General features: G+C 33.9%; 3 protein-coding genes across 3 annotated transcripts; 1 reads left to right on the forward strand and 2 right to left on the reverse strand.

Moving 5' to 3' along the window:
- Positions 728 to 2,270, reverse strand: LOC109327759 (the record flags this gene model as incomplete). Its single annotated transcript, XM_019560911.1, has 1 exon — positions 728 to 2,270. A coding segment is annotated over one exon (1,050 nt), but the record flags the coding sequence as incomplete, so codon positions are not given.
- On the reverse strand, positions 2,274 to 4,346 carry LOC109328244. Its single transcript, XM_019561620.1, has one exon. It carries the CDS (start codon positions 3,540 to 3,542, stop codon positions 2,274 to 2,276), a length of 1,269 nt encoding a protein of 422 aa, XP_019417165.1. The 5' UTR covers positions 3,543 to 4,346.
- On the forward strand, positions 8,410 to 17,068 carry LOC109328655. Its single transcript, XM_019562225.1, has 12 exons — positions 8,410 to 8,542; positions 9,344 to 9,392; positions 9,481 to 9,529; positions 10,103 to 10,173; positions 11,720 to 11,778; positions 11,918 to 12,010; positions 13,535 to 13,592; positions 13,765 to 13,901; positions 13,981 to 14,037; positions 15,414 to 15,511; positions 16,374 to 16,561; positions 16,806 to 17,068. Exons 1-12 carry the CDS (start codon positions 8,465 to 8,467, stop codon positions 16,874 to 16,876), a joined length of 1,008 nt encoding a protein of 335 aa, XP_019417770.1. The 5' UTR covers positions 8,410 to 8,464; the 3' UTR covers positions 16,877 to 17,068.

Raw genomic sequence — 17,330 nt, forward strand, 5'->3', positions numbered from 1 at the left:
CTCTAGCAGATTCAATCTGCAAAATCATGTATTTTGCATCCCCTGCAGGAAAAAAAAATGCCATGCACAGCAGTCACTCAGATCAGGCACGACTATTCGATACTTCGATGTTATAAAAAGCTGTATACATAAAATACAACCTCAAAATTCTAGAGAACAACTATACCAAGTCTGTGATATTCATATTATGCACACAACACTGAAATGAATGTGGACACCTTATTCCCTTCGAGTTTTCCTGTAGAATTTTCATGAACTTTAGGCTTACTCTGCTTTTAATTCCAAAAGTTTCATCATTATAGAATCACATCCAATATACCAACATGAAAGGAATATATTAAAATGTGTAAGCTTATGAATCCAATTTAAAACAAATACATCAGAAAGGCTAAACAATTAATTAATACACAGAAATTGTCTCCTTTTCATTGGCAGGCGAAAACAGAGGTAATAAAACTAATGAAATATTACATGTATATGTTATCTCAGTAAGCATTCATATAAGGAAAAAAAGTCTCTATACACTTGATGAAACAGAGATACGTCAACATTTACAAACCTCACATTTTATTAGAAATATAATTACTGCTACAAGCACTAAAATACTAGGAAGTTACAAACCTTAACAAAAAGACTAAGATTATAAATAAAATAAAACAATTCTGGGTATTGGTGAAATTTGAAATCATGGAGCTTAACCATAAAAACTGGAATCAAGGACATTTTGAATAATGTTAATGTGTTATTGATATTGAATTTCAATCAGTCCTCAGATTCTAAAAATACATAGAGCGACCTTGCTGCTCTTATACATGTCATAGTTCCTTGATCCCAACTAAACAACAGTATCCCTGCAAAACTTCCTTTAGTTTTCTTTTTCATTGGCTGTATAGCAAATAAGAGCCTTCATCAGGCAATTATGCAATACAGCTAACATCAATTCTAAAAACATACAACAGTGCAACCAATTCTGGGTTTGATTTGATAGTACCCGTGGTTGCAGTTAAACTAATTTCTGATACCTTCAAGCCCTATGCATAGCAGAGAATCCAAATATAAGACATTTTGAAGCTCAAAACCAGATTTTCATTCTGGAAGGGCTAGAAGTTATCTGGCCTCAGGTTCATACTGGCACAAAGTACAGAACTGGTAGCACCGATAGTGCAAAGCCATCAGACCCAGAAGTCCATTGCATAGTAAGATAAATCTTCATACATGTGTTATTGCTCAAATGATAGCATGGAAATTTTCTCCAACAGAAGTGGCCAATCTTCTCCAAGTTTCTGTGGATTTAGCTCCATGGCAACCTTAAAATCATGCAAGGAAACTGAGCACAGTGGTTTGTGTTCAGGCACAGGTTCTATCGACCCTCCAACACTTTGCAAGAGTAACTGATTATAACTCGGCCGCATACCATTGATGACCTTATTCTGAATCTGCTGTTTGGGGGCAAGGGGCTTCCTCAGCTCATTTGTAGACCTAGCTCCCACTAATTCAATACAAGACTTGATCAACCGCTTCAAGTACACATCCAACATATTATTCAGCATGTGGGCACATTCCATCGAAACACCTCCAATACCCTGTACTGTGGCAATCTGCTCCATCCGCCTATGCAGTGTATCTGTATCAGACAACCTACCACTGTCAGAACAACTACCGAAATCACCAGTGCTACCCACCGGCAATGCTTTGCGGGCCCCACCCACACTTGCTGAGCAGTAAGGAATCCCAAGCGGTGCTACCAGGGGACTTCTAGGAAATCTCAGGCGACTTAACTGATCCACCTCTTCCCCATCTTCAACAATTGGCATTTCAGCCGGCCCTTTACCATGTATCCTTGGTTTTTTTGCAGGTCTCTGATCGGCATCCCCTCTTTCATTCTCAGGTAACTCAGCAACGGCTTGAAGATACTGTGTAGGTCTCTGATAATCACATGGAGTGAGAACTGCATTCTCCATATCATCCTTGCTACTGCTGTCTTCTGTACCCAATGACTGATGAGAAACAGAATCAACCTTCCCATTTGGTCCAAGAGGGCTTGGTCTATCTCTCAGCAGCTTCCGATCACGCATTCCAGACCGCACCTTACGTGGGGACACCAGCAAAACCCCATTTGACCAAATGGGTTGACTTTGATTCTGATTTTGGAAGCTGCCAACACTCTGCTCATGCCCATCTTCTCTGCCAGGAGATATGTCCGTAGCATGTGCTGTGGACTTTGGCGGACCTGATGGCTGGACCGGTGGTGGGGTCTTGGCTTGGATGGTGTGTTATTGCTCAAATGATAGCATGGAAATTTTCTCCAACAGAAGTGGCCAATCTTCTCCAAGTTTCTGTGGATTTAGCTCCATGGCAACCTTAAAATCATGCAAGGAAACTGAGCACAGTGGTTTGTGTTCAGGCACAGGTTCTATCGACCCTCCAACACTTTGCAAGAGTAACTGATTATAACTCGGCCGCATACCATTGATGACCTTATTCTGAATCTGCTGTTTGGGGGCAAGGGGCTTCCTCAGCTCATTTGTAGACCTAGCTCCCACTAATTCAATACAAGACTTGATCAACCGCTTCAAGTACACATCCAACATATTATTCAGCATGTGGGCACATTCCATCGAAACACCTCCAATACCCTGTACTGTGGCAATCTGCTCCATCCGCCTATGCAGTGTATCTGTATCAGACAACCTACCACTGTCAGAACAACTACCGAAATCACCAGTGCTACCCACCGGCAATGCTTTGCGGGCCCCACCCACACTTGCTGAGCAGTAAGGAATCCCAAGCGGTGCTACCAGGGGACTTCTAGGAAATCTCAGGCGACTTAACTGATCCACCTCTTCCCCATCTTCAACAATTGGCATTTCAGCCGGCCCTTTACCATGTATCCTTGGTTTTTTTGCAGGTCTCTGATCGGCATCCCCTCTTTCATTCTCAGGTAACTCAGCAACGGCTTGAAGATACTGTGTAGGTCTCTGATAATCACATGGAGTGAGAACTGCATTCTCCATATCATCCTTGCTACTGCTGTCTTCTGTACCCAATGACTGATGAGAAACAGAATCAACCTTCCCATTTGGTCCAAGAGGGCTTGGTCTATCTCTCAGCAGCTTCCGATCACGCATTCCAGACCGCACCTTACGTGGGGACACCAGCAAAACCCCATTTGACCAAATGGGTTGACTTTGATTCTGATTTTGGAAGCTGCCAACACTCTGCTCATGCCCATCTTCTCTGCCAGGAGATATGTCCGTAGCATGTGCTGTGGACTTTGGCGGACCTGATGGCTGGACCGGTGGTGGGGTCTTGGCTTGGATGGCATTCTTCAAAATCGCCTTTATGAAATGATTGTGTAATGGAAGATTCTCCCTCCCAAGTATTCTGAAACATAACTTGTCAAATTCGGTCTTGCTCAACTTCTGACTCAGAAACCTGTTCAAGTAATAAAAGTACAGCTTTGACTTCTCCACACCAAGCTTCTTCACAATCTGTGCTCTCAATTCACCCAAATCAATTCTCAAGCTCTGCTGGGGTTGCATTTCTCACCTCACAGATTTATACAACACCCAGCAAATCAGGAAAAAAAAATGACCCACCCACCCTTAACCCCAATTACACTTATTTCTGTTTAAAGAGAACACTAAACTCCACCTCCCACATTTTATTCACTACAAATCAACTATCACAAACTCTGCATATCTGAGCAACCAGATGCATAAATTATACCCAAAAAAAACCTTTAACCCACAAAAATTAAATTGCAATTCTGAACTGAATACAGTTACAATTAAGCCCAAAATAAACCTCAAATTCACCTACCAATAAACAACACAATGCAAAACCCTAGAGATCAAACAGCAATAAAACTCACTATCTAGGATAGCTCCACTTGACAAATCAACCTGAATTGAATGGAAAATCAAAACCCTAAGTTTGAATCAACAAACCAGGGTCTGGACAGCACGAAGCGAAAATCACATCACTGCACCAATGTAAACCCTCATTGTTTCACCAAAATCAAAAGCTTCAAAGTTCAAAATTCGGAATTTGAAGTATAGGGAGAGAGATCAGTGAACAAAAATCAAAACTGAAATTGCAATGGAATGGAAAGAAGGTGAATGAAAATCAAAGACTCGAACTTTATAGTGTTTAAAGGGAAGAAAAACAAAAGGGTGGTTTATGCAATGATTGAACTCTGACCTTAGCAAAGTTCAGAAATTGCATACAAATCTCGAACCTCACTCACTGGGTTTCAATCTTCAAAGCTTCGCCTTTGTTTCTCTCTCTCTCTTTCTCTCTCTCTTTCTTTTTTCTTTTTCTTTTTCTTTTTTTTTTTCACACTCGATTTTATTTTTGGGTTTTTATATATATATATATTTTTCGTTGGTGGATTTATATTGATGTTTTTATGATACTATGTTTCCCTTTCCCTCTTTTCTTTCCTTTTATATTTTTTCCCTCTTTCTATTGCACTTGTCTTTTATGTCTATCCCTCACTATGATTTCTTCTCAAAATATGAAATAAAGAATATAAAGTTTTTGAAATTGATAGATAATTGAATTTTGTTAAATATATATTTGATAATATATGTGTTTTATGAAAAATTGTATCTTGATAAATATTTCATTTAGAGATTAATGATTGTTTGTCTTTAGAGAGAAACATAAATATTAAGTATTTTTCTTTCATATAAAGAACAATTTATTATAATTAGTGGTAGGAGACATATATAAACTTTGTTCAAGTCCTAGAGTCATTCATCACTTTAGAAAAGAAGAATTTGAACTCATTAGAGAATATTTCAAGTAACCACCACTTTGAATCAAAGATTCAATTCAATTAATAACCAACTATATTTCACAAGCATGTTGGTAATAGTTCTTTTAGGGATAAATATAATCAAAATTTTGACATAGTTGACATATAAGACTTACTTGAGAAGAATATTTACTTGTTTCACACATATCCTTAGTTTTAATCCTAAACATTTTATTGATATATAAGTTAGTTGGTGATATTTCTATACTATTTAGTTAAAAAAACACCCATCATGAATGTAACAAAAATATAGACCCAAAATTCAAACCTTTTCCACTTGCAACAAATCGACTGGAGTTAGCAATATTAATATAAATGCATCATACATAACCACGCCTTACAACATATTAGAATGTAAATGTGTAAGAAATTACAATTATTTTATCAACTGATGTTGGTAAAAGTGATATATGTTTAGTTCTCCTTAAGCAAAGTCTCAGGTTCGAGTCTTCTAGATAGAAAAAATACCTACCGGGATAGTTAGCCTCACATGTCTATGGATGTTCCTGGCTCAAACAGAATCGTCTCTAGTGCGAGGATATTTATGTGAAACCAAAAAAATGTGTAGCAAATTAATAATGCTCCATTAGATCCTGCTAGATCCTCGGGATAACCAAAAGGTTAAGCGTTCGATTCATGGGAGCGACGTTTGTTGGAAGGGACAGTCACACACTCCAAAATGAAGTTTCTTACCCAAAAAGGTGAACTCATAAATCATAACATATCGGTTTCAACTTTAACCAAATAACATAATAACTATCAAACAACATTTGTTATTAGAGTATAATATTTATGCATTATCAATATAAAGATTTATATATATTTAATACATCATTTATTATTCATTTGATTTTTTTTGTATTACATGGTACTACGTATTCAATTTTTATATATTTTATTTTTAGAATTAGAATGTATTTGTTATAATTTTTATGTATTTATGATAATGTTCAATTTAATGTGAAAATATAGTTAATTAATGTGTTTGTGATGTTTATTTATGATTATACGGTCTTTTTGTAAAAATTAAATAATGTGAAGGGCAAATTAGGAAATAGAAATTACACCATGATGAAAGTTATACCATGTTTTGCCTTTATATATAGTATAGATATAAAAAAAAACTTTTAACTAAAATTTAAATCGAAAGAGCAACTCAAAATAATTGAGGATGAGAAACTCAACCTTTATATAACCTTTATTTATAGGATCATTTATTTTTTCCTTTGCCAAAATCCCTCGTCAATTTTCTCCTAATTGAACAATATTATGTAATATTGTAACTACTTCATTAATGAGATTTGTAACTCTATCCAATAAAAATAACATAAAAGAGAGAACAGATGAATAATATGTATTTGATTTGGAATTGGAAAATATGAAAAGTAAATGGAGCCCATAAAACTTAAATTGAATAGTTGAAGAAAACATATATATCCACACTATATCTATATATCTATACTATAACTACTTATATGTTTAACTTATAATTGAAGAAACATATTTATTCTCTAATTAACTATTATTACGATTTTTCTCATAAAAAATATCACACCACAAATACAACTTATCAAGATTCAAGCTCACACACCACACTATATCTTACAAGCTTCACAAATAAATAGTATGTTTAACTATGGTAAAGATCTAAAAGACCATCTTAACCTTATTCAAAGGGTATCTACTAAAAAAGTGGAGAAACAGAAAACCAATATTTGAAAGAATAAACAATACTTCTGAGTATATTAACATTATCAATTTCCCATGAATTTTCCATTTTTTAATAATCAATATTCTAAGAACATTGTCTACCAAAATTTACTTAAGTTCTATCAGTACAGTTAACATTTTACAAATGTATTGTGCAATTAAGTAAGAAGTATGCCTCATTCAAGAATGGTAATAAGGTGGGTTAGGGTTGGGTTTGTACATACCCAAATCTGAAATTCAAAACCCAAATTCAAAGGGGATGAAATCAAGTATATCATTCCCGGATCCAAAAAAAACCCGAAAATTATAAATGTACTAAGGAAAATATGATATCATTTTTCTGTAACATTTCTATTTTCTCTTCTAGTATTTCATTTCTTTTATGTTTGAAGATCTAGTAGTATGTAAAGTAAAATTAGAAATTAAAAACAATGGCAAATATTAGAAATTAAAAACAATGGCAAATAATAGAAATTTCAATTCTAAATTGAATTATATTACTTCGGGATGGGTTCGGGTTAGGGTATTTTATCTTCCAAACCCGAACCCGAAAATTAAACCCGAGTAAAACCCGAACCCAAAAATTAAACCCAAGTAAAACTCAAACCCAATCACATCAGATTTTCCTCGTTAAATTCAGGTTCAGTTCAGGTGGATACCTAGGGTTTGATTTTCATTGTCATCCCTAACCTCATATCCTTGACTTATTTTCCTATATATTTTTAAAATATATTGGGCAAATCTAATTATCATAAGTCAAAATATGTCATTTGATAATGAATCGATAATAATCTATTTTCTTGTCTCATATGCTTTTATGGGAGGTACATAAGAAATATGTCACTTATAAAACCAATTATTAATAAATTAAGTATCATTTTATGACATATATCACTTAAGTGAATATAAGAATTTGCAGGAAAATTTAGTAGGAGAATATATCATTTGCCTATTGAAAAGTAAGTCCCCACAAGACCGGCCTCATGACATGGATGCTTCTTTATTGGTTGAAAGTGGAAAATGAGAGAAGAAAGAGAGATAAAAAAGAAAGGGATATAAAAAGAAAGATATGAGAAATAAAGTAACTTATTGTATTGTTTGATATGAGAAATAAAGTAACTTGTTGTATTATTTGATATGAGAGAAATATAAGAGAAAAAGAGAGAAAAAGATATAAAATTTTGAATTACACAAATATGTATAGAATAAAAAGAAAATGTTACTAAAAAACACAAAAACTTAGGAGTTGTTTTGTCATTTCATTTCAAAATAATTTTTGTCAATAGTTTTGTCATTTCATATCACATGCCTTATTTTCTTTGCTAAACCAAATAAAATAAAGTTTGTATTTCTCTTCGACCTTTCTTTTCCTTTTATCTTTCTCTTATATTTCTAGTGAATCAAAAAGAGTGTAAATGCCAAATATAATAATTCTTTCATCCACATTATATTTTGAGATGAAAACTTAATCCCAATTTTATATTATATGCTAATATTAAATAATTTACTAGGGTTTAAGTGAATATCATATTTTCAGCCAAATAAAAAGTAATATGTATCCCTACCCTTATATTAATTGAATATTAAATGAAAATAAAATATTTTTTATACTGAAAGATAAAATTATTTTCTCCAATAAAATTATCACATATGTACTATTTAATCATTTTCCCTAAAATATTTCTAAAACTAAAGTAAGAGAGATAATTATGATTTAAGTGTAATACATATGTCATAACAATGTAAAAATTTATATACATTCACTACATTATTGTATATAGAACATTCATTTGTTGTTGATATAGTAACATAAAAAAAACTCTTTCTATACATTTTTTCTGTTATGATTTTAGTTATAGGCGTTCTCATATTAAATAAATTGAAAAAGCAAAGCTTTAGAAACGCGGCGTTGGAATTTCTTCCCTGATTGAAATGGGGAGCGACATTGAAGAATCACTGAGGAAGAGGCCCAACAAATTTCCCTTTTCCTCTGATTCCTGTTCTCGCAAGGTTCTCTCTCTTCTAATTATATATTCTTCATTTCTACCGTTGCAAATTTACAACTACCACTATATACAAAACCTAATTCTCTGCTTATTCATATCAATTTCACTTTTACTCCAATTTTCATTGTATGTTTAACTTTTACTCATTTGACAGGAGCATGTATTTTAAGTTATTTTACGGGAATTTTTTTGTAATTCTCGTTTGATTTTATTCTGTTGGTTGCTCAATATGTGTTCTGTCTTTAAGCTATGACTTTTCATTACTAATGATGATGAATGTCTTAAATCTGAGTTATTCTTGAGTTTTCAGCATTTGTATGTGTGTATTATATACTATTATAAAATATATGTTTTGCATCCCTTATCTATGGTATACTGCTTTAGGTTTTCTGGAGTCAGATGCATTGCACTGCTACCCTTAATGGACTACTGTGCAAGTTATACAATATTACTGTATTCATTACATAAAGAATACATTAAAGAATAAACATTTGAGTCCTTTAAAATAAAGGGTAGCCTAGTGCGCAAAGTAGTTGAGGCTTTTAGCTAGCAGGACCCAAGGAGGGTAGATGTACGTTGCAGCTTTACCCTGCAAGGGGAGAGTCTGTTTCAAGGAATTGAACTCATGACCTTCAAGCCACAGGGGAATAATAACCACATCACCGTGAAGGCTAATGAATTAAAAAATCATAAAACTTTCTATAAGATATTGATGAATCCTTTCCATAAGAAATATATTTGAATATTCATATTTGTAATTAATAATTTTTCCTTGCTGAAAACATATTTGGGTTTTCTTTGTCAGAATTTTATGCAAGATGGTCATAATCCTTTGGACATTACACGGGCTAGATGTAAGTCTCTAACCTCATTGTCACCAGTGCTGCTTGTATTTTCTACACGACTTTTTACTTACAAGTTATTCTATTCTTTTCATGACAGTTGGAAGTTTACTTAAAAGACATGGGGAATTGACAGATCGACTTTCTAGGTAAAAAAGCCCTTGGAGATACCTATGGCTTCTTTTTACAGTTCAAATTGTCATTGAAAAGTCATTGGTGCACCTATTTGAACAAAAAATTAGTATTTACTTGTAGAACTGTATGAACTTGTAATTGTCCATGGAATTGCTAAAGAATACATACCTAAAGGAAAAACCTTGATAATTAGATTTTCAGAACTTGTGACTCTGATCATGATACATTGTTTTTATTCATGCTTAAATATGTATACCATGTCCTCTTTTGAATTTTGATTTGCTTCCATACATGATACATCTACCCTCTCAATTCCACTAGGTGGGAGCCTCGTGCAATAGGTCGTCTTTTTTTGCTTACCCGTTACCACATATCAGAATTCAAAGTTGCTTGCTTTTTTATAGGCTTACAACGGAGAAGCAAAAAGTTAGAATCAGGAACTGTATTTTATCATCCTTAATAAATCTTTTTCCCTCCAAAAGTAAGAATAGAAGGGAAGAAAAGAATTAGAAGTTATATGATTTCTTTCAGAATGTTTTTTGTTGCATGCTAATGACAATATTTTTGTACATTTTTTGGACTCACAGGGATTCTGACAAGATAATATTTGAGCGTCTACAAAAAGAGTTTGAAGCTGCTCGAGCTTCTCAAACAGAAGGTATATAGTAGACTGTATCTGGCTCTACCGTGACTTAATTTTTTACCTCGTCTATTTCCTCTACTACACTTTAGAGTTTAGTCTAGTGGACAGGATTATTTGGTCCACTTTTTCCTTTTATTTATTTATTTTATTTCATATCATAATGTTAAATACTTTTCAATTTATATGCATGCATGGCTACTTGCATTTATGTGTGTTTCCATCCATCCATCTAATGATGTTGGGGGGGTTCACAAGTGATTTTCATATCCCTGAAGTTAAATATTGTTTTTAGCTGTGATGGTAATATTGACAGAAAGGTTACATACTAAAAGCACAAAATGATTGCTGATTTTACTGTGAAATGATAATTTATTCCCTAAATGAACAACCATGAGTGAATGAAAATTGTAATTCAGCTGGGTCAGGTGAAAAGCAAATTACTCTGGATTTGATGAATTATTAGTTAATTTTTCACTAAATGTAGCTCAGCCTATAGTTGAAGACAAAATCAGTTCAATTTCACTGGCATATCTTTATCCTTCATATATCAATTGGGATTTATTCAGCATTATCCGATTTTTTTACAGATATTCTGTTTGCTGCTTTCTATTGTTACCCGTGTTCAATTACATTGGTGTTTCACTTTATCAAGCTTGTTTTTAGCCTCATTGCATTCCACATATTGGTTTTCTCTGTATCATAAGAAATCGTACCGAGTAAACACTGATTTTAGCCCCAAAGATATACACATGTGACATCAATTTGGTCCTCTATAGAAAGTCAACATCAACTTAGTACCACAATCATATAAAGTGATATCAATTTGTGCTTCAAATAAAGTTGACATCAATGTAGCCCCTAAATCAGAAGTTCCATTAATGGTTCTATCATGATCCATACTCAAAAGGATGATTCCATGATTAAGGAATTGGATTGATGCCAACTTTCTTTGGAGGACCAAAATGACGCCACTTGTATCTTTGGGGGAGTGAAATAGGTGTTTACTTTATTTTATGTATATGGCAAGCCCACATGCAGGGGTTGAGATAAAGCGCTGGTTGTGTTGATTAGATACCGGGTAATCAATGAAGCATTGTATATAAATAGCAACATAGGGTTTTTAGTGCCCACTGCCTAGTGTTTGCACCTTCTATCAGATATAAGGTGATCTCTAACTGCTTAACCATCTATTGGTTGAATTAATACTGTTCAAAAATCAAAGTTTTCAGAATATATTTTTTCTGGCAAGAATTGAACTGGACCAAAACCAAAAAGATCTTAACCTTGTTGATAGCTCATCATGTAGAATAAATATCGGGGCCATTTATCATTGTTCTATTCTCTTCTTCCATGATAAAATTTATTTTTCTATCAAAAAATGGGGCATTTTGTACGGAATATAAAATGGAGTTGAACAGAGATGGATATGTTGCATTATCTGAATAAGTTGAAATTTTAAGATGTGAATATTTGTTCATTTGATCAGATATTCTTTTGCAACATCTGAAGTGCTTACCAATTTCTTTTGTTCATTCTTTTTCTGATGTTTTTTGGGTTACAGAGATATGCTTAGATGGGGAACAGTGGAATGATGGCCTACTAGCTACAATAAGAGAGCGGGTATGTATGTGATTGACATTTTTGTACTTATATTCTGATATTTGACATTGCTGAACTCCATGCTTACCAATTTGTTTCTGTTAGTTTTATTGTTGACATTGATGATAATGCTTGACACATTAAATTATGATTCTATTAGGTGCATATGGAGGCAGACAGAAAAGCAATGTCTGGGGATGCTAACACATTGCCATCCCCTGAAGAAAAAATTACTTATAAAACTGGGAACAAGGTAAGTAATATGTGACACATAAGCTGGGTTCATGGATGGGGTTTTGACAGTCATTTATTAGAATGCAAATGTAAATTGTGTGCGAAGGAGATAGAACTGTAAATCTACTGAGTGCTTAGAAGAGGAGTTTTATTATTTAAACCAGATGTTGATCTATAATATAATAGATGCTTCACAATACTAAAATTACTAATGCTTACAAATGTCGATGCTAAGTAGCGAATAGCATTTTAAATTATATGGGTATCATCCTCTGTAGACTGGAGTACTGGACTGGCTTGTAGGTTTTCATATTTGAAGTTGACCTAGAGATATTATTGTTCAAAGTTTATGAGCTGAGAGTACCAATTTCTGTCTGACTTTCTGGGAAACATTTTTGTATGTAATCCCAGAGAAGATTGGTGTTCAGAAAATTTCTGCAACTATGGTGGATTTGGCTGTAATAGAATGCTTCATTCTTTAAGGTTGTTGCACAAAAAAACTATACGGTTGTCGCTTCTAAGTTTTAACTTAAACTTGTAATGAGATAGGATTTCTCTTTGTTAATTTGTTCGTGGCTGTTTTGAGGGAGTTGCCATTTTCAATGTGCAGAGTGATTGTAGCCCTTGCAGCATTTTTGTAATGTATCTTCTCATATCTTGACTTGCTTGTTTATTTTCCTACTGGTTCTAGCGCAGATTCTTCCTTCCCCCTCTTCCTCACTTCCTCAATCCATATCGCTGGCCACCACGAAACTGCCATTGCTCCCACCTTTGTCGCTGCAGACTGTGGCTGTTAACCACCACGACGTTGCAACACCATCCACTATTCCTCTCAATTTCGAACTAGTCGACACCGTCCATCTCTCTCCCATGGCCACCGTTGCAGTGATGGCGACATCACCACTGCCATAACTTGGCTCTATATCTCGCTCCTTCACACTGTAACCTCTCTCTTTAGGAAGCCGCTGTGCCGTGCCATGCGGTGGGTTGTTGCCCTTATTCGTTTGGCAGAGCTAGGTTTGATTGCTATTCGTCGAGTTGCTCTGCTTGATTTTTTATTTGGAATTGATGAAAAATAATACATCCCTTTATTATGCACAAACTTTATTATGAACTTTATAGGGCCTTGACCTTCGATTCAGAATTCAAAGGAAGTGTCAATCCGGAAAGTCTCCTTGAGCTTGTTTTAAAAAAGGGATGCATGTTAGTCTTTAAAACTCTTCTTGTTGGGGGTTTTCTTCCTCAATTTGGCATACCAAGAAATGTTTGTAATCAAGACCTTAATTGTCCACTCATAAACATACAAAACAACCTTGTTTAACCATTGCAAAAAAAAAATATCTTCCTACTAGTTCTACTACCTTTTGGATTTTTAATAAAATTGTTCTTTTTATGAATTTATCCACCTCCATAGTAAAGTTGTTGGGATGTATCTTTAAATGCATTGTCAGCACTGTATGTATGTTAGTTGTTATTTTGTCTATTAACTCCATAACTAAGTAGTTTTAACTCTTTTCAATATGGGTTGTGTATTCGGGGGCAGGTAATTTGCTGTTTGGAAGGGGCGAGAATTGGCATACAATATGAGACATCTTTTGCTGGTAATGAGGAGCTAAATTTTCAAGTAACTTATTTACCAACACTATCATGATATTTAACTCATGAGATTGCAGTATGAGTTAGAAGATGCAGGCCAAACCTTTTTCTACCTGCCCCTTCCCTTCTTATGTCTTTGCCGTTAGTTGATAGTAATGTATGTTCATTGATTGCCAGGCGAGCCTTGTGAGTTGTACCATTGTGTGCTGGAGAGTAAGTCATTTCTTGAAAAGATGACTGTCCTTGAGCACACAGTCCCATTTTTCCTGCCAATACGTGAAATCGAAAATGACCTCCTTTCATCCAATGCTAAGGTCAGTTATCTTTATTGGATTTACACCATGTTTATTTCAAATTTCCTTCTAACCATTGTTTCTATTGGTTTGCTTTCAGAAATTCATAGATCACGTTGGAGAACTTTTGCAGGCATATGTGGACAGACGAGAACAGGTATGCTACCAATGTATGCATATGTAATATTATAATCGTTAAGAGAAAGTTCGATATGCTTTCTTTCTTGAAACGAAGATTGTATTGTCTTCATAATCTACATGAATTTGCTGTAACATGCAAAGCAAAAGCTTACACTTCAGCAATCATGCATGTATTATGGAAGAATAAATGACTTATATATGAATGAAATAATAACGTCATGTTAGAGATCTGAACATTTTGAAGCAAGTACTTTGTGGTAGTTTCCATTTGCATGTATCCTTATGTCCATAAAACCATAGATTAGCAGTTACTTGGTTTACCTTTGTACCAGAAAAACAATGGTTTACCCCTAAGTTTGTAGTGCAATAAAATACTTGCATAGTTAGTTCATAGAAATTGTTGCTTTGCTTGCAGTGGCAACACATACATATATTTAGCATTAAAAATATATCATATTTATTTTATAAAAAAACATTACTGACTGATATTCCAAGAAAAATTGAGATCAAGAGATAAAAAATCGGACAACAGCTCTCTCTGGCCTATGTCTCCTTCACAAATTACTGCTATGTTTGGTTGGAGAGAAGAAAGTGAGAAGGGAGAAATTGGTAAGAAAGAGAGTGATAAGAAAGACATGAGAATCAGAGGGGAATTTAATATTGTTTGGTATTAGAGAAAGAGAAAAGAAAGAGAAGGAGAAAATGTGTTTTCTTCTCCTCTCTTATTTGTTTATTTGGTAGAAAGTGAGTAGAGAAAAACAATAGTATTGCTTGAAATACAAAAAAATGTTCCGAAAATAAATAGAAAAGAAAGAAATGTTATTTTTATTGTAAAGAGTTATAATTCTAAGATTAACTAGATATATATAAACATTAATTTATTATAATCTTAATTATTATTAATCATGTAATAAGAACTAAGGAACATGCACATTGTGCATAATTCTTTTGTCATATTTTATGCATGTAATAAAACTGAGCATTTGACCTTTTTTATTTAACTCTCAGAGCAAAATTTTATTATAATCTCAGTAACAATGTACTTTGTTATATGTAATTATTTAAATTATTTATTTTCCCATCAAATAATAAAATTTACTATTTGGAATAAAAATAATCATAGAATTATTATTACTATAAAGTAAAGTCAAGGTGTAACTATTTTAAAAAGTTCTCAGTGACTCAGTCTAACTATGTGCAAGATTAAGGTTATAGCTAGTTTGTGGTTCTTAGAGTTAGGGTTATAGCTAGTTTTCCTATTAAATATAAATTTATTATTCAAAAATTCATGAGAAATATTTATGATGATAAAGAACCTGTTTGCCTATATTATAGTATGTCTCTATACAAACAATCATTTGACTTCTGGGCTCTTCTCGAAACATCTTGCAGGTTAGACTTATAAAGGAACTTTATGGAAACCAAATTGCAGAGCTGTATCATAGTCTTCCTTACCAAATGATCGAATTTGTACTGGATGATTTTGATTGGTCAGTATCTTTTAGTGATCTAATGTTTTTGTATCAAGTTAATCTTTTCTCATCCCCCTTTTATCAATGAAAATTTGGATGCTTTTTCCACTTATCCTTGAATAATTAAATGTAATGTTAGCAAAGGTAAAATAGGTAGTGCAGCGAAAGTTATACTGCTGTAGTGGTGTGGGCTTTCTCGATCCTTTTCACTTTTTCTAGACATCCTAATGTGTGATCTGATGCTTAATGGTCTTTAAGGTGTGAGGTCAGTGGGGATGCAACTTTCAATTCTAAGAGGAAGCATGTCATTTATGATTTTACATCGTAATTGGCACATTTAAGCTGATCCTGACCTTAAAATGACTGCATTTGGAATCAAACTACAAATACTTTCCTCAGCAATCACGATTCTTCATCTTTGTATTCTGCTAATGTGTACAGAAAATTGAGCACCTGCAATGTATATATATGCCGACTTGGTTAAGTAGCTCAGGTGCTGGATATAAATGGCTTACTGAAAAGGAAAATTCATAGTTTGCACAGTTTTTTGTTTTGCTTGCACCTTGATTTTTTACTCTTCATGTCATAAAGAGCAGACAAAGTTTTACCTGGGCTATCAACTGCCTAAAACAATCCTCATTTTCGGGCTTGGAACCAGATATGTTAAAACATAGGCATAGTGTATTAATAATACTCTACTCGTTTCTATTATTAGTTCATTGTTTTCATGTCATTCTTTATGAATCAAATTTTTTTAGTAATGTTTCTTTCTCCGTGTCCTATTATTAGAGAAATTACTTCGATATAATAAGGAAAAAAGTAAAAAACAAAAAGAATACCAAGGATATTTTGTGCTCAAGAAGTCATTTCTTTTTTGCAGCAAGGTAACAGTTAGCCTTCGATATGGGGAACTCATTTTGGTGCTTCCAAGTCGAATCTCGGTGCTAGCCTGGCCAGCATTAAAGAAAAACACTCCAAGGAAAGACGATGGAATCTTAGGAAGTCAACCTGCTCCAGTTCGCTTAGCCTACGCAGAAGAAGCCTTGCGAACCATGAGTCTACCCGAAGGTGAAAACTATATTACTTTGGTTATCTTGTTATTATGCGATGCCTATATTTTTCACTCTTGGCACCAACAGTGGGTCTATAATCATGTTCTACTAGGATTTGTGCATCTAATTGACACACTGACACCTATCATGATGTGATGAATACAGAATCTGAAATTAGCATGTGTTTTTTATTTCACTGTGATGTATTTCTCCATTCTCCATCAGTGTGTACTGATCTAATATTCTGTTTCCCATCCCAGCATATGCAGAGATTGTATTAAATCTACCTCAAGCGCTTCTGCAGACGAATCAGCAAAGAGTCCCAACCTAAGAACTTTGTCTCTTCTGCTCTAGATTCATGTGTACAAAATGCTAGTAGAGATGTTCTTGAATATTAGAAAAGTAACTGCAGAAATTATTACTTAGCCAGAATGGTTATAGGCTGAGTTCATTTTTCTGTACTATACTTGTCATGGCAATGTTTACAATCTCCACTCAGATTATAAAAATGCTGCTAATAGATTACACAAGACGATTTTGGAACTTTCTTTCTCTATTGATGTTCCTACAACATAGCTTGGTGTATCTTTTGTAGATTGTTAATAAGATCAATGACTTAAAACTCCTAAAAACTTAACCAAGCCTTTCCCCTTTACAAACAACATCAATCATGAAAACCATTTATCAACCATCTATCATAAATCATCACTTAAAACCAAAGATAAAGTGAGCACTTCAAAGCTAGAATTGGCTTTTGACAAAAAGAAATTGTTTAAACTTGACTC

This window comes from Lupinus angustifolius, chromosome LG15 (genome assembly GCF_001865875.1).
Source record: "Lupinus angustifolius cultivar Tanjil chromosome LG15, LupAngTanjil_v1.0, whole genome shotgun sequence".
In the NCBI taxonomy this organism is placed as follows: Eukaryota; Viridiplantae; Streptophyta; class Magnoliopsida; order Fabales; family Fabaceae; genus Lupinus; species Lupinus angustifolius.

Excerpts from the sequence above, each read along its gene's own strand:
- LOC109328655 (XM_019562225.1), top strand. The coding sequence starts at position 8,465 with ATGGGGAGCGACATTGAAGAATCACTGAGGAAGAGGCCCAACAAATTT. Across the intron at positions 8,543-9,343 it reads CTGATTCCTGTTCTCGCAAG|AATTTTATGCAAGATGGTCA; the intron begins GTTCTCTCTCTT and ends TTTCTTTGTCAG. Across the intron at positions 9,530-10,102 it reads TTGACAGATCGACTTTCTAG|GGATTCTGACAAGATAATAT; the intron begins GTAAAAAAGCCC and ends TTGGACTCACAG.
- LOC109328244 (XM_019561620.1), bottom strand. The coding sequence starts at position 3,542 with ATGCAACCCCAGCAGAGCTTGAGAATTGATTTGGGTGAATTGAGAGCA.